This window comes from Pseudorca crassidens, chromosome 5 (genome assembly GCF_039906515.1).
Source record: "Pseudorca crassidens isolate mPseCra1 chromosome 5, mPseCra1.hap1, whole genome shotgun sequence".
Lineage (NCBI taxonomy): Eukaryota > Metazoa > Chordata > Mammalia > Artiodactyla > Delphinidae > Pseudorca > Pseudorca crassidens.
The window spans coordinates 136,316,006-136,338,245 of record NC_090300.1 but is presented as its reverse complement, the minus strand read 5'-3'; the positions used below and the strand labels follow the sequence as shown (position 1 = coordinate 136,338,245).

Below are 22,240 nucleotides of genomic sequence, written 5' to 3'. Positions count from 1 at the left end.
TGTATGAACTATTGTATATTTTACCTATTGATTACTAGGCATGATTGTCTTCTAGAATTTAGGTCATATGATGAGTATTGTAAAGCATTTTTTTTTAACCTGTAATGTCAGTCTGGTTGCTTTTTGATCATTCCTTTCTTCTTTGAGAGGTCTATCTAAAGAAGTGGACAAAGATTTGAAACACGGTTCTTACTGTGTGGAAGAGATGTAGAGGACCAGGGCAACAGAAGTAAAATTGGAGGTTTCTCTTGACTCATTTGACAATGTCACGCTGTTAATCACAGGAGTTGGGATACTAAAAGTTATAGTTTTGTTCCTCTGCTCTTTCTTGACTCAGAGAATTGCTTATCTCTGACAACAGTAGAGGTCTGGCTTTATGGTGAGTGGAATAAAGCTGGCTCTTCAGAGCTTTCTGTAGCAGGATTTATCACTGATGTTCTTGTTGAAAATATTCCTCTCCCTAGTCTCTCATTTTGTTTAGTATTTTGTTTCAGAAAAATGTGTGGACATATGATAAGGAACTGATTCAGAGAAAAATTGGAGTAATGGAAAAGTTGGCTTGTAAATCTTGTGAAACAGAATTCAGGAGATAAAAGTACCTAATAAAAAGTTGACAGAATGGTAGTTGGTTTTTGTATGTGTATGTTTTGTTTGTTTTGTGGGAGTTTTTTTGTTTTGTTTTCGGCTGCGTTGGGTCTTTGTTGCTGTGCACGGGCTTCTGTTGTTGTGGAGCACGGGCTCTAGGCACCTGGGCTTCAGTAGTTGTGGCACACGGGCTTAGGTGCTCTGTGGCATGTGGCATCTTCCTGCACCAGGCCTTGAACCCGTGTCCCCTGCATTAGCAGGCAGAATCTTAACCACTGCGCCACCAGGGAAGTCCCTGTATGTGTATGTTTTTGTGGGAGTGTTTTTTTGTTTACCAGGTACAAATTGTAGGTTGCTGTCCTCTGACATGGAGCCCAAGTGAATATAATTCACTTAATCATTACAGGAAACTTTTTTTGAGGCATAGTCGGTTAACAATATTGTGTTAGTTTCAGGTGTGCAGCATAGATTCCGTTTTTTTTTTGCAGATTATATTCCATTATATGTTATTATATTATTACAGAATATTGGGTATCTCTGTGCTATACAGTAAATCCTTGTTGCTTATCTATTTTATATATAGTAATTTGTATCTGTTAATCCCATACGCCCCCCCTCCTTTTTGGTAACCATAAGCTTGTTTTCTGTGTCTGGGAGTCTGTTTCTGTTTTGTACATAGATTCATTGCATTATTTTTTAGATTCCGTATATAAGTGATATCATATAGTACTTGTCTTTCTCTGACTTATTTCACTAAACATTCTCTAGTTTCATCCACGTTGCTGCAAATGGTAATATTTCAATTTTTATGGCTGAGTAATATTCAGTTGTGTATATATACCACATTTTCTTTATCCGTGCACCTGTTGATGGGCACTTAAGTTGCTTCCGCGTCTTGGCTATTGTGAGTAGTGCTGGTATCGAACGCTGGGGTGCATGTATCTTTTCGAATTAGAATTTTTGTTTTTTCTGGATATATACCCAGGAGTAGAATTGCTGAATCCTGTGGTAGTTCTAATTTAGTTTTTTAGGGAACTTCCATACTGTTTTCCATAGTGGCTGCACCAATTTATATTCCCACGAACAGTGTAGGAGAGTTCCCTTTTCCCCGTACCCTCTCCAGCATTTATTTGTAGACTTTGATGATGGCCGTTCTGACCCATGTGAGGTGATACCTCATTGTCATTTTGATCTGCATTTCTCTAGTAATTAGCGATGTTGAGCATCTTTTCATGTGCCTGTTAGCCATCTGTGTGTCTTTGAAAAAATGTCTATTTAAGTCTTCTGCCCATTTTTGGTTTGGTTTTTTTGATATTGAGTTGTATGACAGGTTACTTTTCTATAGATGTCTGCCTGCATTTAAAACTCATTTCAGATACACCTTGATAACATGATAGGAAAAAAGTTGTTAACATAAATGATGAACTTTTAGTGTTATTGATATTTGTTGAGATAATATGTGGAATCTTTTTTTTTTTTAGCATACTTCAGAGCAACAGCATGCAGATTTAATAATAAGCCTAAAACAAGTTACGTTATGTTATCAGGTAGTATATAGGATAAGCAGCTTAGCTATTAACAGTTGAAGTTTTGGTAAAGTTGGTAATAGTTAAATTTGTATTAGGCCTTACTAAGATCTGTTGAGAGCTTAGTCTTGAAGAGACATGTCTACATTTCTGTGTTAATAGTAAGTGTAATTAAAATGTACTGTCATGATTTTTTTTTTGAGAACTAGAAGATTGCTCAAACAGTATTGTAAGTTATTATGCTCCAGTCACCTTGATCCTTTTCAATATTTGCATGGTTTGTCGATTACTTTTTATTGTGTTATAGTTAGAGCTCTTTATTGGTGCTTGTGAATTCATGGATAAATACATAGAAACTTTGATAATACTGATGAAGCATTGTACAGGTTAGTAGTGAATTCAACAAGAAATCCAGTGAAACTCTGGAGTTAAGAATTAGAAGCCAAGCCACTATGGAGAACAGTATGGAGGTTCCTTAAAAAACTAAAAATAGAACTACTGTATGACCCGGCAGTCCCACTACTGGGCATATACCCTGAGAAAACCATAATTCAAAAAGAGTCATGTGGGCTTCCCCGGTGGCGCAGTGGTTGAGAGTCCGCCTGCCGATGCAGGGGACACGGGTTCGTGCCCCGGCCCGGGAAGATCCCACATGCCGCGGAGCGGCTGGGCCCGTGAGCCATGGCCGCTGAGCCTGTGCATCCGGAGCCTGTGCTCCGCAACGGGAGAGGCCACAACAGTGAGAGGCCCACATACGGCAAAAAAAAAAAAAAAAAGTCATGTACCACAATGTTCATTGCAGCTCTATTTACAGTAGCCAGGACATGGAAGCAACCTAAGTGTCCGTCGACAGATGAATGGATAAAGATGTGGCACATATATACAATGGAATATTTCTCAGCCGTAAAAAGAAATAAAATTGAGTTATTTGTAGTGAGGTGGATGGACCTAGAGTCTGTCATAGAGTGAAGTAAGTCAGAAAGAGAAAAATAAATACCGTCTGCTAACACATATATATGGAATCTAAAAAAAAAAAAAAAGGTTATGAAGAACCTAGGGGCAGGACAGGAATAAAGATGCAGACGTAGAGAATGGACTTGAGGACGCGGGGAGGGGGAAGGGTAAGCTGGGACGAAGTGAGAGAGTGGCAAGGACATATATACACTACCAAATGTAAAATAGATAGCTAGTGGGAATCAGCCGCATAGCACAGGGAGATCAGCTCAGTGCTTTGTGACCACCTAGAGGGGTGGGGTAGGAAGGGTGGGAGGGGGGAGACGCAAGAAGGTGGAGATATGGGGATATATGTATAGCTGATTCACTTTGTTATAAAGCAGAAACTAACACACCACTGTAAAGCAGTTATACTCCAATAAAGATGTTTAAAAAAAAAAAGAATTAGAAGCCAAGGTTTAGATTGGGGGGCGGTTGGGAGATAGCAGGGCTCAGTGAAAAGTAGAGGGTCATCCAAGTACCCCTTGAAAGTTATAATTGGTGTTTGGATAATTTGTGACTTTTGGTGTAAATCCATGTGGGTCACTTGGAAGAGATCGTAGAGCAGTAGTGTACCTAGCATATTTGGCATCCAGAGCAGAACTTTCTTCTTTTTCTTTCTTCTTTTTTTTCTTTTAACACATTCATCTTCTACAACAAAACAGTTCTCAGAAATAATCATGAAATTGGCCAGGAAAGAAATTTGAACTTCATGCCGGTTACAAATAAATATTACAACAGAGAGAATTAATTGATTAATATTTTTAAATTTCATTAATACTTTTTTGATAAAAGTAGAAAATTTTATCTACATCCTGCTCTGTCACAGTAATGAATAATAATATTCCAGTTTCTTTTTAAGCCTTAACTTCTGCATATTTGTCAATGATTGTCAGTTGATTTTCACAATATTTGAGTTCAGTAGACAGTTATAGTCAGATTTAGCAATTTTACCTTCACCTGTAAGTGACTGAAAAAACACTTCTCATTAATTCTAATTACTAAAGGTTGTATGTGAAGCAGCACATATACAGTAGTTGGGATGACTTAAACATAAGGTTTCCTTTAGCAGAAATTTAGAAAAAGCTCACTTCACAGTAAACTCTAGAAATCACAATACTGTCCATGTCTTTTTTTGGCATCGATTCTAGTGACTTCCAAATGTACTCTCAGTCAAGAAATTTTCACTAAAATATTTTCACCCAGAGTTTCAGTGTAGGTCTCTATTATGATTGGTGAACATCTTTGAAATTATGTGTAATGGCATTCTCCATAATTTTTGTTCATGGATCATCAAGCTTTGTGTTTCTTTGTTAAAGACTAATTCTGGCTGCTTTTAAGTATTTACACCAGAAAAAAAAGATATATCAGGAAAGAAGACTTGCAAACAGCTATCATACTTTAAACGTACCATTTAAACATACGAATATATATACATAGGAACTACAGAATTGCAGACGTAAACTGACCCTGAGGAGAGTGCAGGCCGTCCTGAACCTCTTTGTAGTCATTCTCCAAATGAACAGGTGTAACGAATCTGCATGTTCTATGCACTGATCATATAACTGGAACGTTTCCTAATGAAATTCCACTTAGAATAGATCGCTTATTAAAGGATACATAATAAAAATGTACAGGTTTGATGCTTATGTATTAAAAACTTATCAGTTACCACAGCCGTAGTTTAAAACAAGAATCTCAGTCAACAAAATGTTTTAGGGGAAGGAATATTTTATCCCTGATATTATTTAGAATTGCTAGCATTTGGTGATAAATAAAACAATTCTCAAACAGTTTTATTGTTTTATTTAGAGTCTTTATAGACAGTTCACCCACTTTCTGCCTTCCCCTGGGTGGACTTTTCCCACTGTCCCTCTCTAGGTGTGTTATTACTCTGGAGAGCGATAGTTGACTAACCCTATAGTCTGTAAATCTTTTTCTGCAATATCCCCTAAATATCTTTATGCACTTTACCATGAGTATTCCACTTTATTCCTCCTTTTGTCAGAGGTTAGTTTTAGCTGATGTAGAATTATAATACCCTGCTTAAAGGAAACCTATAATAAGGAAATTTATGGTAATATCGCTTTTAAGCTTTTAGGAAACATAAAATACTCTTTTAAACTTTAATGGTCATATATTATCTAGTTTACTGTAATTAAGAGTTGCTGGATGATAAATCACTTTAGAAAGGATAGCCACATTTGGGATTCAGAGATACATTCAAATCTTTATAAAGGCCTTAACCATTTCTGAGTAAATATAAGAGCATATTTTATAAAGTTAGGGGTTTTTTAAATATATGAAATAATCCAAAATGGGCAAATCCATAGAGATAGAAAGTAGTTTATTGGTGGTGGTATGAGGGAGGAATGGGAAGTGACTGCTAATGGGTATGGAATTTCTTTGGGGTGTAATGAAATATTCTGAAATTAAATAGTGTTGATGGTTGTATAACTCTGAATATAGCAAAAACTACAGAGCTGTACATTTTAAAGGGGTGAGTTTTATGGTATATTAATTATATCTCAAAGCTGTTTAAAGAAAAACACAAAAAAGTCAGGTTTTAACACCATTTTCATTGTTTTGTTGCTTGATCTTATTTTCTATCAGGTTGAAAACAATATCTCTTAGCTACTGAGTGGCTCTGGAAGTTATTTTGTTGATCCTGAATCCTAAGTTTGTTCAAAGGATATCTTTAGTTTTTACATGCTATTTTAAGAAGTAATCCAGTGGAGCCAGTTCAAGGGAAGGACAGGAAATGAATCCTGCATTTGCTCATTAAATACCAACCAGATGCCAGCATACCAGTTAGGTGTTTTATATATGCCTTTACCTTCCTTCCATTTTAGAGGTAAGGAAACGGGAGGGGTGGTGTGATTTGACAGTACTGTAAGAGGCTGCCTGAGCCCAGTCTACAGCCCCACATGGCTACTCGGAAGTTTTTTGAGCAGCTGACCTTTGTCTATTGTTTATGAAGGGAGAGGGCTCCCTAAACAACTTTTGTATATTTGAAGAAAGGTAGCAAGGCACTGTAATGTATATTTGTGGAAGGATTCGCCAAAGTTTAAGAATGATGAAGTTTGGGAGTTTTTAAGTCATCCACAATAATGCAATAGATGCAATCAGTGTTTAAAACTTAAGATATGCTTTTAGGTGTTTATGTTTCATTTACTAATTTATATTCACAATTAAAATTTAAAATTAATTAGGGATTTTATAAATGTTAGCATTTTCAGTTTTAATCCCATTCTTTTGTATAGATCTAGTCATTACAACTTTGTGGGAGAAAAATAGGTATAGATAAAATATATAATATATGAGATAATTTTTTTTCTTCTAATCAGATGATTTTATATCCTGGAACAAATTTTTATTTCTTCGATTGAGGTCTGGAAGGAACTATGTAATTCATAAAAATGTTTTATGGCCAACTTTGGGTGGACACAAAGTTTACTTAGTGAGGCACAGTAAAAGTGATTTTGAAACCTGGCGTCTATGCTAGTAAAGTAGAGTAATGGCATGGATAAAATATTTGGCATTTCCTAAAATCACATCCTGACCTATTTCTCGAACAAGTGAAAAGGAAGTTGAGGATTGATTGCAGTTCAGTGAATCAAAATGGAGGTAAGGAATAAAAAATGACCTGTTGTAGTAAGTGGAGCTGAAGGAGTTAAAAGCCCTGATTCGGGGGAGGCAGCCTTGGTTCTAAAGTAAAAAGTTTGAGTGAAGGGTAGACCCTTGGAAATTGTAAGGGAGTTAGTCTTAGTTGAAGAATAAATTAGGGCATACTTTGAAGCAAGGTAGCAACTGAGTTGTCAGAAATTAACTACTTAGAAAATTAGTCCTGCCAGCAGCAAATGGTAACAGAATTAGGAGTTGGTGATATAATTAAAAAGTGATGAAGTTTAAACTCCTGTTTGCTATATTACTATATTCTATTTTCATAAAGCACATAGAAACTTAAGTAGTTAACTTGAAAGTGGTTTCGTATTTAATATTAACAGTATATATTTGAACTTATATGTGTGTATTTTGTAAAGCATTTCTCTAAATTCTGGAACCAGGAGAAAAGTTTATGTTTGTGGGAAAGTGTAGTAAGGTAAAGAAGTGTAGACCTAAGTATGAAAAATTTTAAAACTCTTTAAACTTGAGAATATTATTTGCAGGTTTGTTGTTTGTAAAAATATCTGGCTTGGAAACTTTAGAAGTGTGAAAAGTGACTTTTATGGAGAAATAAATAGAACTATTTTGTAGTGTTTAAGTCAAAGTAAAGACCCTGCTCTGTAGGAGCAGGAGAACAGTACAGTTTCTTTTTCTCATCTCTGTTTTAAAGAGCCATGTAAATTTGCTCTATTGTTAGGTATATTTTGTATTAATGCCAGACCTGTCTTGTCTCCAGACAGTCCTCTAAGCAAGTGGAAAATTGGTTAATTATTTGCGTTTCAAAGGATTTGACTCTCTGGAAAGTAAATAGAGTTTACATGGGAGTAAATCATATATCAGTAATTAAAAGGGATGCTTTCTTTAATGCACAGATGTCAAAAATATATTTAAGAAATTTTTCAGATTTGGGTTTTGTGTGCATAGAGGCTTCAGTTATAAAGATTTAAAATGGCAAATTTTATTTTTAAAATTTTGTTTTAGCAATTTTGAAAAGTTGTATTAAAGGTTTACAAGGCATTGATTTAAACATAACTGTTAACTTCAAAGACACGATTTACTCCATGGACAGGTTGTACCTGATAATGATGATTCTGTATATTTTACAGTCAAGTTGGAGAAATGCATTTTTGTGTCTCAGACACAAAGTTTTTCATTGTTAATCCATGAATTTTAATTTTTTCATTTTAAAATTAATGCAAATTATGGGACTTCCCTGGTGGTCCAGTGGTAAAGAATCCACCTTCCAATGCAGGGGATGTGGGTTTGATCCCCAGCATGTGGGAACTAATATCCCACATGCTGTGGGGCAACTCAGCCTGCGCGCCACAACTACTGAGCTCGCGCACCACAACGAAGATCCCGAGTGCTGCAACTAAGACCCGAAGCAGCCAAAAAAATAAAGAAAATAAGTAAATTAAATAAATATTTTTTAAAAAGAATGAGAAATCACAACAAAATAAAAAAATGTTTAAAAATAAAGTTTATAAAAACAAAAGAATAAAATTAATGCAAATTAGGTAAACTTAAGCTAGAAAATAAGAAAGTATTCTACCAAATACCATTAACATTTTAGAGTATTTCAGTCTTTTTTTCCCTTCCACTTGTGTATGGAAACTTTATATATGGTTACCAGATCTTTTCAATAACATGAATTATCTTCTAATTTTAAAAGTCATCTTGGGAGATTTGGGAACATCTGATTATTTTAGATAAATTTCTAAAAGTGGAATTGTTGGTTTAAAAGATATGGACTTTTTTAGTTCTTTGCTTCATGCTAATCTACATTCATGACAGTTAGATAATTGAAGAACTGTATCTCATTGTCTTAATTTATACCTTTTTGACTACTGATAAGACTGAACATTTTTTTTTCTATATTAGTTTGGGGTTCTCTTTGTTAATTGAGTTACTCTCCTATGTACAGTTTTCAGTTTTATTTTCTCTCTTACTGTTTGTATGTGCTATTGATTAACTCATATGCAATATTCTGCTTTCAGGTAGAGTGGCATAATGATACTTGTCTAGCATGTGCTTGCATCTCCCCTTTCCCTGTGTGCCCCACCTCTCTCCCCCTCCCCCTCCCCCCCCCACACGCACCCCTGTTCCCCCCATCACATTAAATGCCCAGTATTAAGAGAGTATTACCTTTTGGTAAAGGCATAAACTGAAATGCCAGGTAAGAAGGGACTGTAATTGTTCTAGCAGTAAGTGTTGTACGGAGCTATCTTCAGGCTATAATTAGATGGACAAAAAAGCATCTTTGTGGAGATGATGATTTTAAAAGATTTTTCCACTAAGTTTTGTTTTGTTAAATTTAATGTGTACTTTTTTTTTTTTTTTTTTTTTTTTGCGGTACGCGGGCCTCTCACTATCGTGGCCTCCCGTTGCGGAGCACAGGCTCCGGACGCGCAGGCCCAGCGGCCATGGCTCACGGGCCCAACCGCTCCACGGCACGTGGGATCCTCCCGGACCCGGGCACGAACCTGCGTCCCCTGCATCGGCAGGCGGACTCTCAACCACTGCACCACCAGGGAAGCCCTAATGTGTACTTTTATAAAATATATTTTACAAGCAAACATTTAAGTTATGTTGGCTTTAACTCTTGATTTGGTTGAAGCCAGTGTATCAGATTTGATGAGTCAGATGAACGAAAGAGGAGGGAAGACTGTAGACTTGAACACTTTGATATCTTTATCTGTCAGAAGGGAGATTTGAGTACCAGCCTGTTACTGTGAGTGTATGTATTTCTGTTTGGAAGCATTCAAATTTTTTCCTGAAATTGAACTTTGTAATTATTAATAACAGGAGCTTAAGCCAGAATTTATCATCTTGGAGGTCATAATAGCAAAGGAAGGAGTACTAGATATAATCAGTATAATTCATTATAAAATAAAGTTAAGGAAAGCAAATACTTAAAAGTTTAAGTGGGGGGAAGGTAGGGGTAAGTATCCCATTGAAAGAGATTCTGTCTAGAGATATCTAGTCACTAGGAGCCAGAACAGATTCTCACAGGCCAAATTAAACATTTTTCTTTTGTAAAGTTTGTCTAGTGATGACTCTAAACCAAATATTTCAGAAAGATATTTGTCATGATTTCATCATGAATAAATTTTAAAAATACATAGGATGAGAGTATTGTTAAGTGAATTTTAGCTGACTGGCAGGGCCCAAGGAATATCACATAAGGTCATCCTACAAGTAGGTCCTGTTTTTAATATTTAAAAAACCATGGGGTTGGAGGAAGCCATATAAAGTAGTTTGTGAAATTTGCAAACTGATTGGAATAGCTGCTACACTGAAAACAGAAAATCATTTCCAGACTACCTAAGTAGATTGAAAGTACTGTCAGAAACCAACATAAAATCAACATGAAGATCTAGTTTTGATAAAGATTCCAGTGAAAACAGTCTGAGGGTTTCAGTTGATTATAAATGTGAGTTAATAATTAAGCAGTATTTTTAAAAAATAATAAATGATCTCCCCTACCCCAGGATGTCCATGTTCTGAATCCTAGAACCTGTGAATATGTTTCCTTACCTGGCAAAAGAGACTTTGCAGATGTGATTAAGGGTTTGAGTTGAGTTAATTATCCTGCATTATCTGGGTGAACCCAGTGTAACCCCAAGGGTCCTTCCTTGAGAGAGGCAGGAAAGTCAGAGAAAGTGCTCTGACAGTGGAAGCAGAGGTTAGGGAAGAGAGAAGATGCTATGCTGCCAGCTTTGAAGATGGAAGAAGCAGCTATGAGCCAAAGGAATTTATGCACACTTTGGCTAGAAAAGGCAAGAAATAGATTTTGACCTAGAGCACCCAGAACGAAGGCAGCCCTGCCAACACCTTGTTTTCAGACTAGTGAGATTCTTTTTTAAAAAACAAGGTACAGTTTTATTTATTTTTAAATTTATTTATTTTTGGCTGTGTTGGGTCTTTGTTGCTCCGTGCAGGCTTCCTCTAGTTACAGTGGGCGGGGGCTACTCTTCCTTGTGGTGCACGGGCTTCTCATTGCGGTGGCTTCTCGTTGCGGAGCATGGGCTCTAGGCGTGCAAGCTTCAGTAGTTTGGCACGCAGGCTTAGTTGCTCCGTGGCATGTGGGATCTTCCCGGACCAAGGCTCGAACCCATGTCCCCTGCATTGGCAGGCAGATGCTTAAACACTGCGCCACCAGGGAAGTCTGGAGATTCTGACTTCCAAAAGTGCTGTTTTAAGCTAATGTGTTACTGCAGGAATAGGAAACTAATACAAAAGACAATCCACTAGATTCTACAGGAATATATCCGGGCTCTTGTTTATTTTGGTTTATTATACTTGAAAGGAATTAGCCAGGATAGTCGGATCTAGGAATCATATCATTTGGCTAGTAGTTGAAGAAGATAAGAGAAAGGGAAACATGCTTAGTTATATTTATTTTATCACATGAGAAAGATCACTGTTGTTCTGTGCTCCAGAGGCAAAACTAGAACAGGAGAAGGAGGGAAGGTTATCAGAAGGGAGATTTGGGGTCAGTACAAAGAAGACTGCTGTAACCGTTGGGTAAGGTTAGTTATGAGTTATTAAGCCTGTGGACTAATATGGGACCTGCCGGGTGTATTGTGAAAGCAGTTCTGAATTTGGTATGAGTACTGGATTACATACTAAGGTGCTATACAGCTTTAAAACTCTTTGATACTACTGTATTTTCAGTATAGAGAAAATTTCTCTAAATTCAGTCAGCACTTGAATAGTAGATGTAATACAAAAAAGGTATTATGGTAAGCCATAACAAAAAATTAAACTCGAGGTGTGTGTCAAGATTCCCAGGGCATTATATACCTCTATTTACTGAGCCATTTATATGTCAGGTACTAGGCTAAGAGATTTATATACATTATCTCATTTAATCTTAACAGTCTTACGAGGTGAAGTGAGTGCTATTAATCCTTTTTTTCAGATTTCAGAAATCCTTGATATTTAGAAAAGGTTAACTAAACTTGTCAATGTTTATACTGTTAATAAATAGCAGAGTATCATGTTACTTTGACTAACCCCCAAACACTGAATTCTACAGGTGTCATGGGCCAAATATGCTCCTTCCTTATCTTCTTTTGAAACTGTTCTTTATTGATATAAGGGATCCTTGTGAGTGATTCTTCATAATTTTTAGAATACTTTGTAAATCAGGCACCCAGCAGAGCAGTGTTCATATTTAGTATTTTCTAATAGTTATTTAGCTGGTGACAGCAAAAAGACAAACTCATATCTGTTGCTGACAAGTATTTTTTTCTTACTAAGGCTTTCTAAGGAGGTTTTGTACCTTTTGGGTCCTACTGCTGCTATTATTTTATATAAGAGAATTGCATGGTTTTCTCTGGCTGCTTTGACACATTTGTTTTCTTTGACAGATTACATTAATTCTGAATGCAGATCTGTAATAACAGGGAGAACACTGCACCTAGTGATGTTTATTGGGCACTTGCCCTGTTGCAGATGATATACTAGTCGTTCATACACAAAAGCTAATTTATAACATTTGACTTTGCCAAATACCTTTAATTTCTGTTATTTTCCTGGTGTTCCTTTGTGCAACTCCCTTCTCTGTACCACATTGAAATATTTGGTATACCCTAGTTAATTATATCATCTTTGTTCTCGTCTTACTCATCCTCATGGCTTTGATTCTGTGACCTTTCAGTTTCTAGCAGAACCTCTTCTTTGTTCAAGATGCATTTTCCAGTCTGCTGATAGCTCTACCTGAATATTCAGTAGGCATCCCAAATTAAATTCATTATGTCTTATCATTATCCCTGAATCAATACAGTATACATATAGACAGGCACAGATGCCTACTTGATATTTTGTCTGTGTTCCCCATCGTAGTTAATGGTCTCTGCATGTATTTAGTCAATAAGCAGCAATTGTATAAGGAGATGACTATGCTATTAAGGATTGTAAGCTTTAAAATCAACAAATTGTAGTCCAGACCCGTTCCCTGGGCATCATCCGAAACAGATGCAATCCCTTTGGGTATCATCTCAAAATAGGTGTAACAATCTATGTTAATTGTTAATATGATTAAATGAGATAATGTACCACCAAAGGTAATTCTTCCTTATACATAAGCACTCAGTGTTGGTTCCCTCCTCTTTTCCTGAGTTGTGCCTTCTTTAGTGGAATAAACACCCTTCCTCTGTCTCTTAGATGGTAGCACTTGAATGCTCTCTTGCTGTTCTATTGCCTGTAGTCTGTATTTTAATTTTTTTAAATAAATTATGATTTAAGTATAAACTGTGGAACGTTTCATCAGAAGATACCACTGGTCTGTCTTCTGTGCTCAGTTGTCTGTTTTGTTTTGTTTTAATATGGGGAGTTCCCTACTGCGGAAATAATCAAGAAGTGCTATTTGGGACATTAAATGAATATTAGCTCTGGCTTAGGCTTCATTGAAATATGAGTCTCTTAAGCTTTTAATGGCCAGAGAAGTAGTTCTCACTGTTGCTTATTCTTTTTTTTTTTTTTTTTTGTGTGTGGCTGTGTTGGGTATTTGTTGCTGCGCGTGGGCTTTTTCTAGTTGCGGCAAGCGGGGGCTTCTCTTCGTTGTGGTGTTCGGGCTTCTCACTGCGGTGGTTTCTCTTGTTGTGGAGCACGGGCTCTAGGCCCGTGGGCTTCAGTAGTTGTGGCATGTGGGCTCAGTAGTTGTGGCTCGCAGGCTCAGTAGTTGTGGTGCATGGGCTTATTAGCTGCTCTGCGGCATGTGGGATCTTCCCAGACCAGGGATTGAACCCATGTCCCCTGCACTGGCAGGCGGATTCTTAACCACTGTGCCACCAGGGAAGTCCCACTGTTGCTTATTCTTAAGATCCATGTGTAAACTTTTTTGTCTCCCCTTTCTCTGCTTTAAGGTCCAGAGAAGGAAATAGAACTACGGTAATAAACAACTGTCTTAATAACTTTTATAACTTAGAAATGGGCAGAACATGCCCTTTTATAAAATGTGTGCTGTATATTTCATGCAGTGTTGATATTTTTCAGTTTGTGTTGAAGTTGAAATATTTTAAATCATTTCGTATTTTCTCATTAGTTTTTATAGTTTCAAAGATTACTGTCTCCTTTCTAATTGTTTTTCAATTAGTGAGCTTTTATTCTCAAGGAGAATTTTAATTATGTTGGTAAATAAAATGATAAAGAATGACCTTATTTACTTAATCTCTTTTTAAAAAATGAATTTCTGTGTTAATATCTTTGTGTTTTTCCCATTTTCTGTATCTTAGTATTATTTATGGAAAAATTCTGCTTTTCTCTGCTTAGGCAGGGTATGTATCTGGTTCTTATATTGAGTATATCTTTCATTGCGTACTTTTTCTAAAAATTACTGTTACCGTTGTCTGTAGTCCATTGTGTCTGTAGTTTTGAAAAGCTGTGAAAATTCTGTTGCCAGGGAATTTAAGGTATGTTGCTAGGTAGGGCTATTTATTCTGGGAAAGGAGACTTTTGTTCTTTAGGGTAGCCTCTTAGTAGTGGTCTAGTAAAGATGGTCTATGTCTTAGGGGTTCCATATTTGAAATACCAACATTAATTAGAAAGAAATGGAAACATGGTTCATATAAGGTTGATAATGCTCAGGAAGCCCTGAAACTTATTTCAAGATGTATTTTTAGAAGAGTATGTGTGTGTCTATGATTAAAACAAAACAAAAACAAGAATTTAAGAAACTAGATATAAGCTTAATGTCTTTTATCTTTGTAACCCTCTATGGGCTATCATTATATCTTGGTTGGATTTAAACTTCAGGGGGAAGGAGTATGCATGTGTGGTTAAGTCTCCTGTGAGCACCTGATTGCTGGATTTACTGTAGTGAGATTTGTTAAATATGGTGTCATTTTTATTCCTGACTAAATCAAGAAATTGTGAATTCAGGCTTTATAATGGCATGTTAAATTTCTTGCCTGATGTAATACATGTGTTCCTCCAAATGAACGTTAGAATTATTTGAAGTTCTCCAAAATCTCAATGAGGTTTGGAATGAAATATTAAATATTGAGTCACAGTATTGCCATTTTCAGTACAGGAACATGGTGTGTTTGTTTCCATTCAAATCATTTTTGAGTTCTCCAGCAAAGTTTTGTAATTTTTTCTGTTACAGATTTTGTAAATATTTTACCTTTTTCCCCCTCTTTTGCTACTTTTAATATGATTTTTTCCCATTGTATTTTCGAAGTGGTGATGCCAGTATGTAGGAAAGCTCTTGTTTTTCTTTACTAGACGAATTATTAAACTTAGTTCCAAAAATTTATTAGTCTTTTTTTTTTTTTTTTGCGGTACACGGGCCTCTCACTGTTGTGGCCTCTCCCGTTGCGGAGCACAGGCTCCGGATGCGCAGGCTCAGCGGCCATGGCTCAGGGGCCCAGCCGCTCCGTGGCATGTGGGATCTTCCCGGACCGGGGCACGAACCCATGTCCCCTGCATCGGCAGGTGGACTCTCAACCACTGCACCACCAGGGAAGCCCCCAAAATTTATTATTCTTTTAGTTAATATATTACAAATATATTTGTAGAACTGAAGGATTAACCTCTAATTTTACTTGTAATTAAAACATTTTTTTCCTCTTTTTCTGTTTTTTAAGCTCTTTTCACTTATGGATATGAAGCCTCCCATCTCTCGAGCCAAGATGATTCTTATCACGAAAGCTGCTATTAAAGCTATTAAGGTAAGCGTAAAAGAAATGTATTTAATTTGGAAAATGTTTTTGAAATTTTGAAAATGTTATTGTTAAATGTGAGAATTCATCTTGTGAATTACTTCAGGCCTGAATCGAAGAACACTCACCAGGTTTTGCTGAAAGTACATAATAATACAGTATGGTGCATCTATGTTGTAACATATTATTTCAAAACCTGTTTTGTTGTTAATATTTTCCCTTTATATTTTTTAGCTTTACTGAGGTATAATTGACAAATTCAGTAATATAATGTAATAGAACACGATTTGATACACATGTACATTGTGAAATGATTACCTCAGTTAAGCCAATTGACACGTCCATCACCTCACATAATTGCCTTTTTGTGTGTGGTGCTAAAAAAAAGTTGAACTCATTGAAGTAGAGAGTAGAATGGCAGAGGGTTTTTTGTTTGTTTTGTTTTGTTTTGTTTTCATTTAATTCTTATCATAAATCAGTGGAATATTAGCTTCATTTTTATTTAAAAACCTTGGACTTCATGAAATTAAATGTCTTACCCAGTCACACCTTGAATAAGTGAGTCTCTTTAAAAACTGCATTATTTAGTTCCAGTTCCATTGTTCTTAGCCCTCTCATAAAGTTCCTTAATAAACTACTTTATGAAGATTCACTGATTAAAAATCTAAGAAAAGGACCTTGTGTTTGGGGGAATTTTTGTAGTTTTCTGTTTTAGTTTGTAGTTTCATTATGATGTGTTAAGATTTTTTCAGTTGTTGACTATGGGTTGACTATGGATTATTTCCCATGTTTTTTCAGTATCATCTTGGGAATTAATTCAAATTGTGCAAATTTCAAGACTTTTAAGTATTTTCTAATTACAAGGAATGTAGAAGTATGTAAACTGGATAATGATTTTCTTTTCATTCTTTTCAGCTTTATAAGCATGTAGTTCAAATAGTGGAAAAGTTCATCAAAAAGGTAACTATCCATTTATTTATTACCTCATTTTAGTTGTGATCAGTATTTGTAATTTACTTTGTAAATAGTAATTTGGATAATTGCTTCTAAAGCCACTCTACAGAAAAGTTGTCACTAGAAGTTCTTTTTAATCACTAGAGTTTTTTTTTTTTTTTCTAACAAAACAAAAATTTATAGCAGTACTGTTTGAGCACTTACTATGAGGTAGGATTCAACAACAGTTTCTTCTCTACTGAACAGGACTCTTCCTTGAGCCTGATGTGCTTTCTCTCCCCTTTGCCCTGTCTGCTCTGTTGACATTTAACTCATCTTGGAGTACTTCAAATGAAATCACTTCTTAAAGTTTTTCCAACTTTCCCCTGCTCCCGTCATAATTAAACAGTTTTTCACTTCTACGATTATATGGTGTGATTAGCACACGTCTTTCTCAGTAAAGGACTGAGAACGGAGGCTTACTTAGATATCCTTGTCTTCTCCCCCAACCTGGAGCTATGCCATGTAGTACACTCTAATAAATGTGTGTGGGAGTGTCTCTGGTCCATGGCCATTTAATACTGGCTGTGAGATAGGAGTTAGAGCTCCAACAGACTAAAAAGTATAGTCAATAGAGGTTTTTATAGTAGCAAATCAAAGTACCAGTAAATAAAACGGAAAAACAATTAAAATTACCTATATGCCACCACCCCAGTTATGATGAATATTTACTCATGTTTTAGTATGTACATTTATAAAAGGAAAATGAAGACATAGGCTGATGGATAACCTGCTTTTCCCACGGAATTTATTATAAACATCTGCAAAGTATTCTAACATATGATTGTTTTTCACGATTTACTAAGCCAGTTCCCTATTACTGGCCATTTCACTTCAGTGGCTAGCCTTGTGGAAAAAATTCAGAGGCATCTTAATTGTTTTCCTTAGGATAAATTTCTAGAAATAGACTTGATGGATCAAATAAGGCTTTACTTTTATTGCTAAATCTTTTGTAAAGGTTGTACCACCAGAAATGTGTGCAGGTGTCTGTCTATTCATTTTACCTTGTCAATTTGAAAGGCCAAAAATGACCTCTCCTTTCAGTTTTTGTTTCTCTGGTACTGTACTTTAATAGAATTGAAATTGATATGTTGTTAAAATGATCTCCTTGATAATTTTAAAAGGTAAAAATTATTTTTTTGAACAGGATGAATTACAGCAGAGATTTATCCATAATAAGTGGATTTGTATGGAGGTGGCTTAGGGATTGGTAAAGTCATGTTGATTCTGGGAAGTTGTGTGTGGGGAGACAGAGGGATCAGAGAAAAGTGAAATATTGGGGGTCTGAAGTATCAAGAGAATGGCAATTCTGTACAGACCTGTGGGAAATTTGACAAGCTAGCCAGTGAGAACTAAACATTCAAGTAGTTTCTAAATAGAAGTAATTCTTGGATATATAGTTTCATGAAAGTGAGATTAATGGGTGTCAAATTGTGATTTGCTTTTCCTGTATTGAATTTACATCTTTAATCTTTGTAGTGTAAACCAGAATACAAGGTTCCGGGATTATATGTAATCGACTCAATTGTGAGACAGTCTCGTCATCAGTTTGGAACTGATAAAGATGTTTTTGGGCCAAGATTCTCTAAAAACATAACTGCCACATTCCAATATTTGTATCTTTGTCCATCTGAAGATAAGGTAGAGTTTATAATTTTTAAATTAAGCTTGTATTCTTGTTTTGGTTTTGTTTTTGTATCTACTTAAATCTATTTAAATGTATATTAGATATTTAAAGCCTTCTGTATTACTAGAAAGATAATCATGAACTTGAAACAAAACCCAGTTTTTTCTATAGTAGTCATATCTGTTTTCTTGGGAAGTCCTTCAGGAATGTTGTACTGTTGAAATATAAAAGGAGCACAGTCTTGCTTTAAGAAGACATTGTTGGAAAGATTTCTTGTGGTTGAATGGTAAAGAAATTCTGCAAGTAGAGGAGAGCAGTGCTTATCTCAGATTGTTGCTTATTCCAAAAGGAAGGGACCAATAATTGATGGCTTTCCCCAGCATATGGAGCTGCTAGAATGTAAATGGTATTCATTAGCAATCAGACTACAGTATTTAATTCCTCACATTTATAGCTGGTTTTACTATGTACTATAAAAAGATAGAAAAACATTATAGACAGAAAACTAGACTCCAGTAGGTGGGAGAAATGCACTGGTAGACTCAGAAAAATGAAGACTGGAGACTAGAATAAACGGCATATAAATTTGAGTGTTATGGATTCTGTATATTCTTGAAGGAATGCTCTTGTGGGGAAAATATACAAGAGAAAAGAAGATCATTCCATGAGTAGGAAATAAGAGTTACAACCATGAATAACACGTTTTCTCTGGATCTCCTTCATATTTACTAGTCCACAAAACAATTTACCTAACAATTACAGGCCAATAATTGTCTTAAATATTTTAACTGTTATAGTCATCCCGGGAAATTCTTCACTTCTGTAAGATAAATGGTTGTTTCTTTGTACTCATAAGTAAAATATAATGGAAACTTCAGATACATTTTTAAGTATTATAATGCATTTCTTTTGATCCTCTAGGTTATATTTCTTTTCTCTTTCTTTCCGCCCTTCTGTTTCTTACTCTAGATTGCACTACTGAAGAAAGGTCAGTTAGTGTAGTTTAACCAGGTTGTAATTCTGATGATAGATTTTTTTCTGTTTATGAAAACAGATATAGCATGGAAATATTAGCCTGGGGTGGTTTTTTTTTCCTCCTCTTTTTGTAAGAGGTATAATAAATTATTTATGCAAATATTTATTGTATATTTATGTTTTCTCACACATAACAGAGTAAAATAGTTCGTGTGCTGAACCTTTGGCAAAAAAATGGAGTATTCAAAATTGAAATCATTCAACCGCTTTTGGACATGGCAGCAGGAACCAGTAATGCCGCCCCAGTAACAGAAAATGTTACTAATAATGAAGGTATGGCAGATGTATCTGTGAGCTTAGAAGATGGTATAATTTTTTGTGCATGAAGTGTTTGGAGTCTGTTTATAGTGATGGAAGTTTTCTATAAGAAGGAAACTTGAGTTTACATCTTAGAAGGTATAGTTTTCTTCCCATAATTCTTATTTCTAATAAAAGTATTCAGTGCTTGTTACCGTATAGGCTGTATTACCATAATCTGTATTTTTTACTCTATGTTAAACTGAATGCAGTATTATTTTAGTAAAGAAGCTTAATGGAGATTAAAAGGAATATTTATGAGTTAAAGTTTACCGAGTGCTTGATGATCTTTTCTTTTTTAGGTTCACCTCCACCTCCAGTTAAAGTTTCTTCTGAACCCTCACAAGCCACTACAAACTCCATACCAACTGTACCACAGTTGCCCAGCTCTGATGCTTTTGCTGCTGTGGCCCAACTGTTTCAGACAACTCAAGGTCAACAGGTAAACTGCCTATCCAAAGATTAAATTGTTTGCAGTTAGGTACTGTTGTCAGTTCTTATTTTTCATTCCTAGTTAATGAGCACATTGTGGGGAGGAAATATTTCTACTTTTCAAATAGAAAGGCCTTTACTAGGAAGGGAAGGGATACTACATAGGGATAATAGGGGAAATGTGGGAAACAAGGGAACAGCACACTGAGAAATAGCAGTACCCCTTTGGAGAGAACTGCAGAACCGCTGACTGGTGGTATTGTTGCTCACAATTCTAGCATTTCCAGATTTCAAAATTATTTGGATTGGTGGAGATGATTTTTTTTACACTTTTTTAGAAAACATATTTACCTTGTTCACAATTCAGTGTATTTTCTCTTTTCTCTGACCATCATTTTCTACTGTTGGGGTATCAGCATACATTTTTAACCTTAAGTGACACATCTTATATCCCTGATACATTCATTCACAATAAACGTAACCATTATTAAAAGGTTGGTTCCTTTTTCCAGTTTACTCTGTGCCTATGCTATTTTGAGTCACCATTAAGGTTTTTTTTTAGTAAATTAACTTTTGATACTGTGATTATACTTTATTATGTGGTTTATCAGTCTTCCCATTCTTTAAGCTTCAGCAGATCCTTCAGACTTTTCAACAGCCTCCAAAACCACAGTCTCCCGCCATTGACAATGCTGTGATGGCTCAGGTTCAGGCTATCACAGCTCAGTTAAAGACAGCTCCTACACAACCACCTGAACAAAAAGCTGCTTTCCCCCAACCTGAACAAAAAACTGCATTTGACAAGGTATGCTTCTCTCACATAACCCACCCCATTGTTTACATCACTCAACTTGGAATGTGGAAGTTACCCCTTCTCTAGCTTCTCTGGCTTGTTCATTTTGTTGTTTTGTAATTTGAGGGATTTTCCCCCTCGACATCAAAACATTGATTATTATTCCTGGTTAAAAATCTAATATATACTCATTGCACAATTTTCAATATAAAGGAAAAGTAAACAGTGTAAAGGAAAGTAAACAGGGGAACATTCACCATTAACCCCCATACGTGAAGGTAACTACTGTAACATTTTGCTGTGTATCTTTTCAGAATTAATTTCCTGGATATATGCTTTTCTTTTTTGGTCATTATATATGTGTGTGCATATATAAAAATGTGTGTTTTTAGTATATATATACACATATATATACATACACACTGTTTTTAACTTGCTTGTTTTGATATTAATCCTCTTGTCTCTTTGTTGTTAAGGTTAATAGATGTAAATCTACACATTTACTGAGTGCTTATTAGGAGTATTCCATTACATAGAGACATCACAATTTAGCCATTCCCCTATTGATAGACATTTAAGTTGCTTTCTGTTTTCTGCTGTTAAAAACATTAGTTACCATATCTATAATATGAGGGTTTGGGTTGGTTGAGTGTCTTCCAACTTCTCTGTTGGGCCTTCATTATGTTTAAGGAGCTGCCACTAAGGATATAGATGTGCTGGATATGCCTAGCTTAGAGCTTCCTGTTGAAATGTTAGCCCAGACAACTCCACTCTTGTCTGTTTATGTCATGTCTATTTACTGGATTTATGACTATATACAGTTTCATCTCATTTTACAAGTTGCAGTGCAAAAACCACAAAAGTTTGAAAATCCTAGAACGAAGTATCTTTCAATCATCTCTAAAATTTTTGATTCTTTCTAACATTCTAAGATACAAAACTTTATTGCTGGTAGTCCAAATTAAGAATCCATATGATAATTACTGCTTGTTATTCTAGTACAAAAGAAGTACATGCTTTTAGGGAAAAAATTGCAAATAATACAGAAAGTTCTAAAGTAGAAAGGGAAATCAGTTCCACTCTGCTTTGAACAGAGTTGTGTATGTTCCCATCCATATGTGAACATAAATTGTTATGTATTGTGGTTTTGTTTTTTAGTCTTCTGTGTTGTGTTGTGATTAGGAAAACTCTCTGAACTTGTATTAAAAATTCTCTTTCTTCTAGTAGTTTTATATTTTTGTTTTTCATGTTTGTCTCAATCTATCGAGAACCTATTTTAGAATATGGTTCAAGATAGTTAAATCTTTGTTTTGGAAATAGCCAATTCTCACAATTTTTGTCATACATTTAATTCCCATTTGTTTCTGTGTCTGTCTTTGGACACTGTTCTGTCCCACTAATATCTTTGTTTATTTCTGCAACATAACAGTTTAAACACTTGCAACTTGTATTTCATTTCTAGATGTGTTCTCTGCCCTTAGTCTTTTTCAGGCATTCTTTGGCTATTCTTGGGCATATGTGTTAGGGTTCTCCAGAGAAGCAGAACCAGTTATACACAGAGACACACAAAGGGGAGAAAGGGAGGGATTTTCTTTAAGGAATTGGTCCACACAGTTGTTGAGGC

At 35.6% G+C, this 22,240-nt stretch overlaps 1 protein-coding gene across 5 annotated transcripts in view; it reads left to right on the top strand.

Annotated features, from left to right (window-relative positions):
* Positions 1-22,240, top strand: part of SCAF4 (SR-related CTD associated factor 4) — a 56,298-nt gene that overhangs the window by 5,703 nt on the left and 28,355 nt on the right. For 4 of the 5 annotated variants that reach the window (XM_067739320.1, XM_067739324.1, XM_067739319.1 and 1 more), the window contains exons 2-7: positions 15,365-15,448; positions 16,355-16,399; positions 17,912-18,073; positions 19,232-19,367; positions 19,694-19,833; positions 20,452-20,628. In XM_067739320.1, the coding sequence (XP_067595421.1) occupies positions 15,365-15,448; positions 16,355-16,399; positions 17,912-18,073; positions 19,232-19,367; positions 19,694-19,833; positions 20,452-20,628 (744 nt within the window). The remainder of the gene's footprint in view (positions 1-15,364; positions 15,449-16,354; positions 16,400-17,911; positions 18,074-19,231; positions 19,368-19,693; positions 19,834-20,451; positions 20,629-22,240) is intronic. The other variant, XM_067739322.1, reaches the window with a different exon arrangement.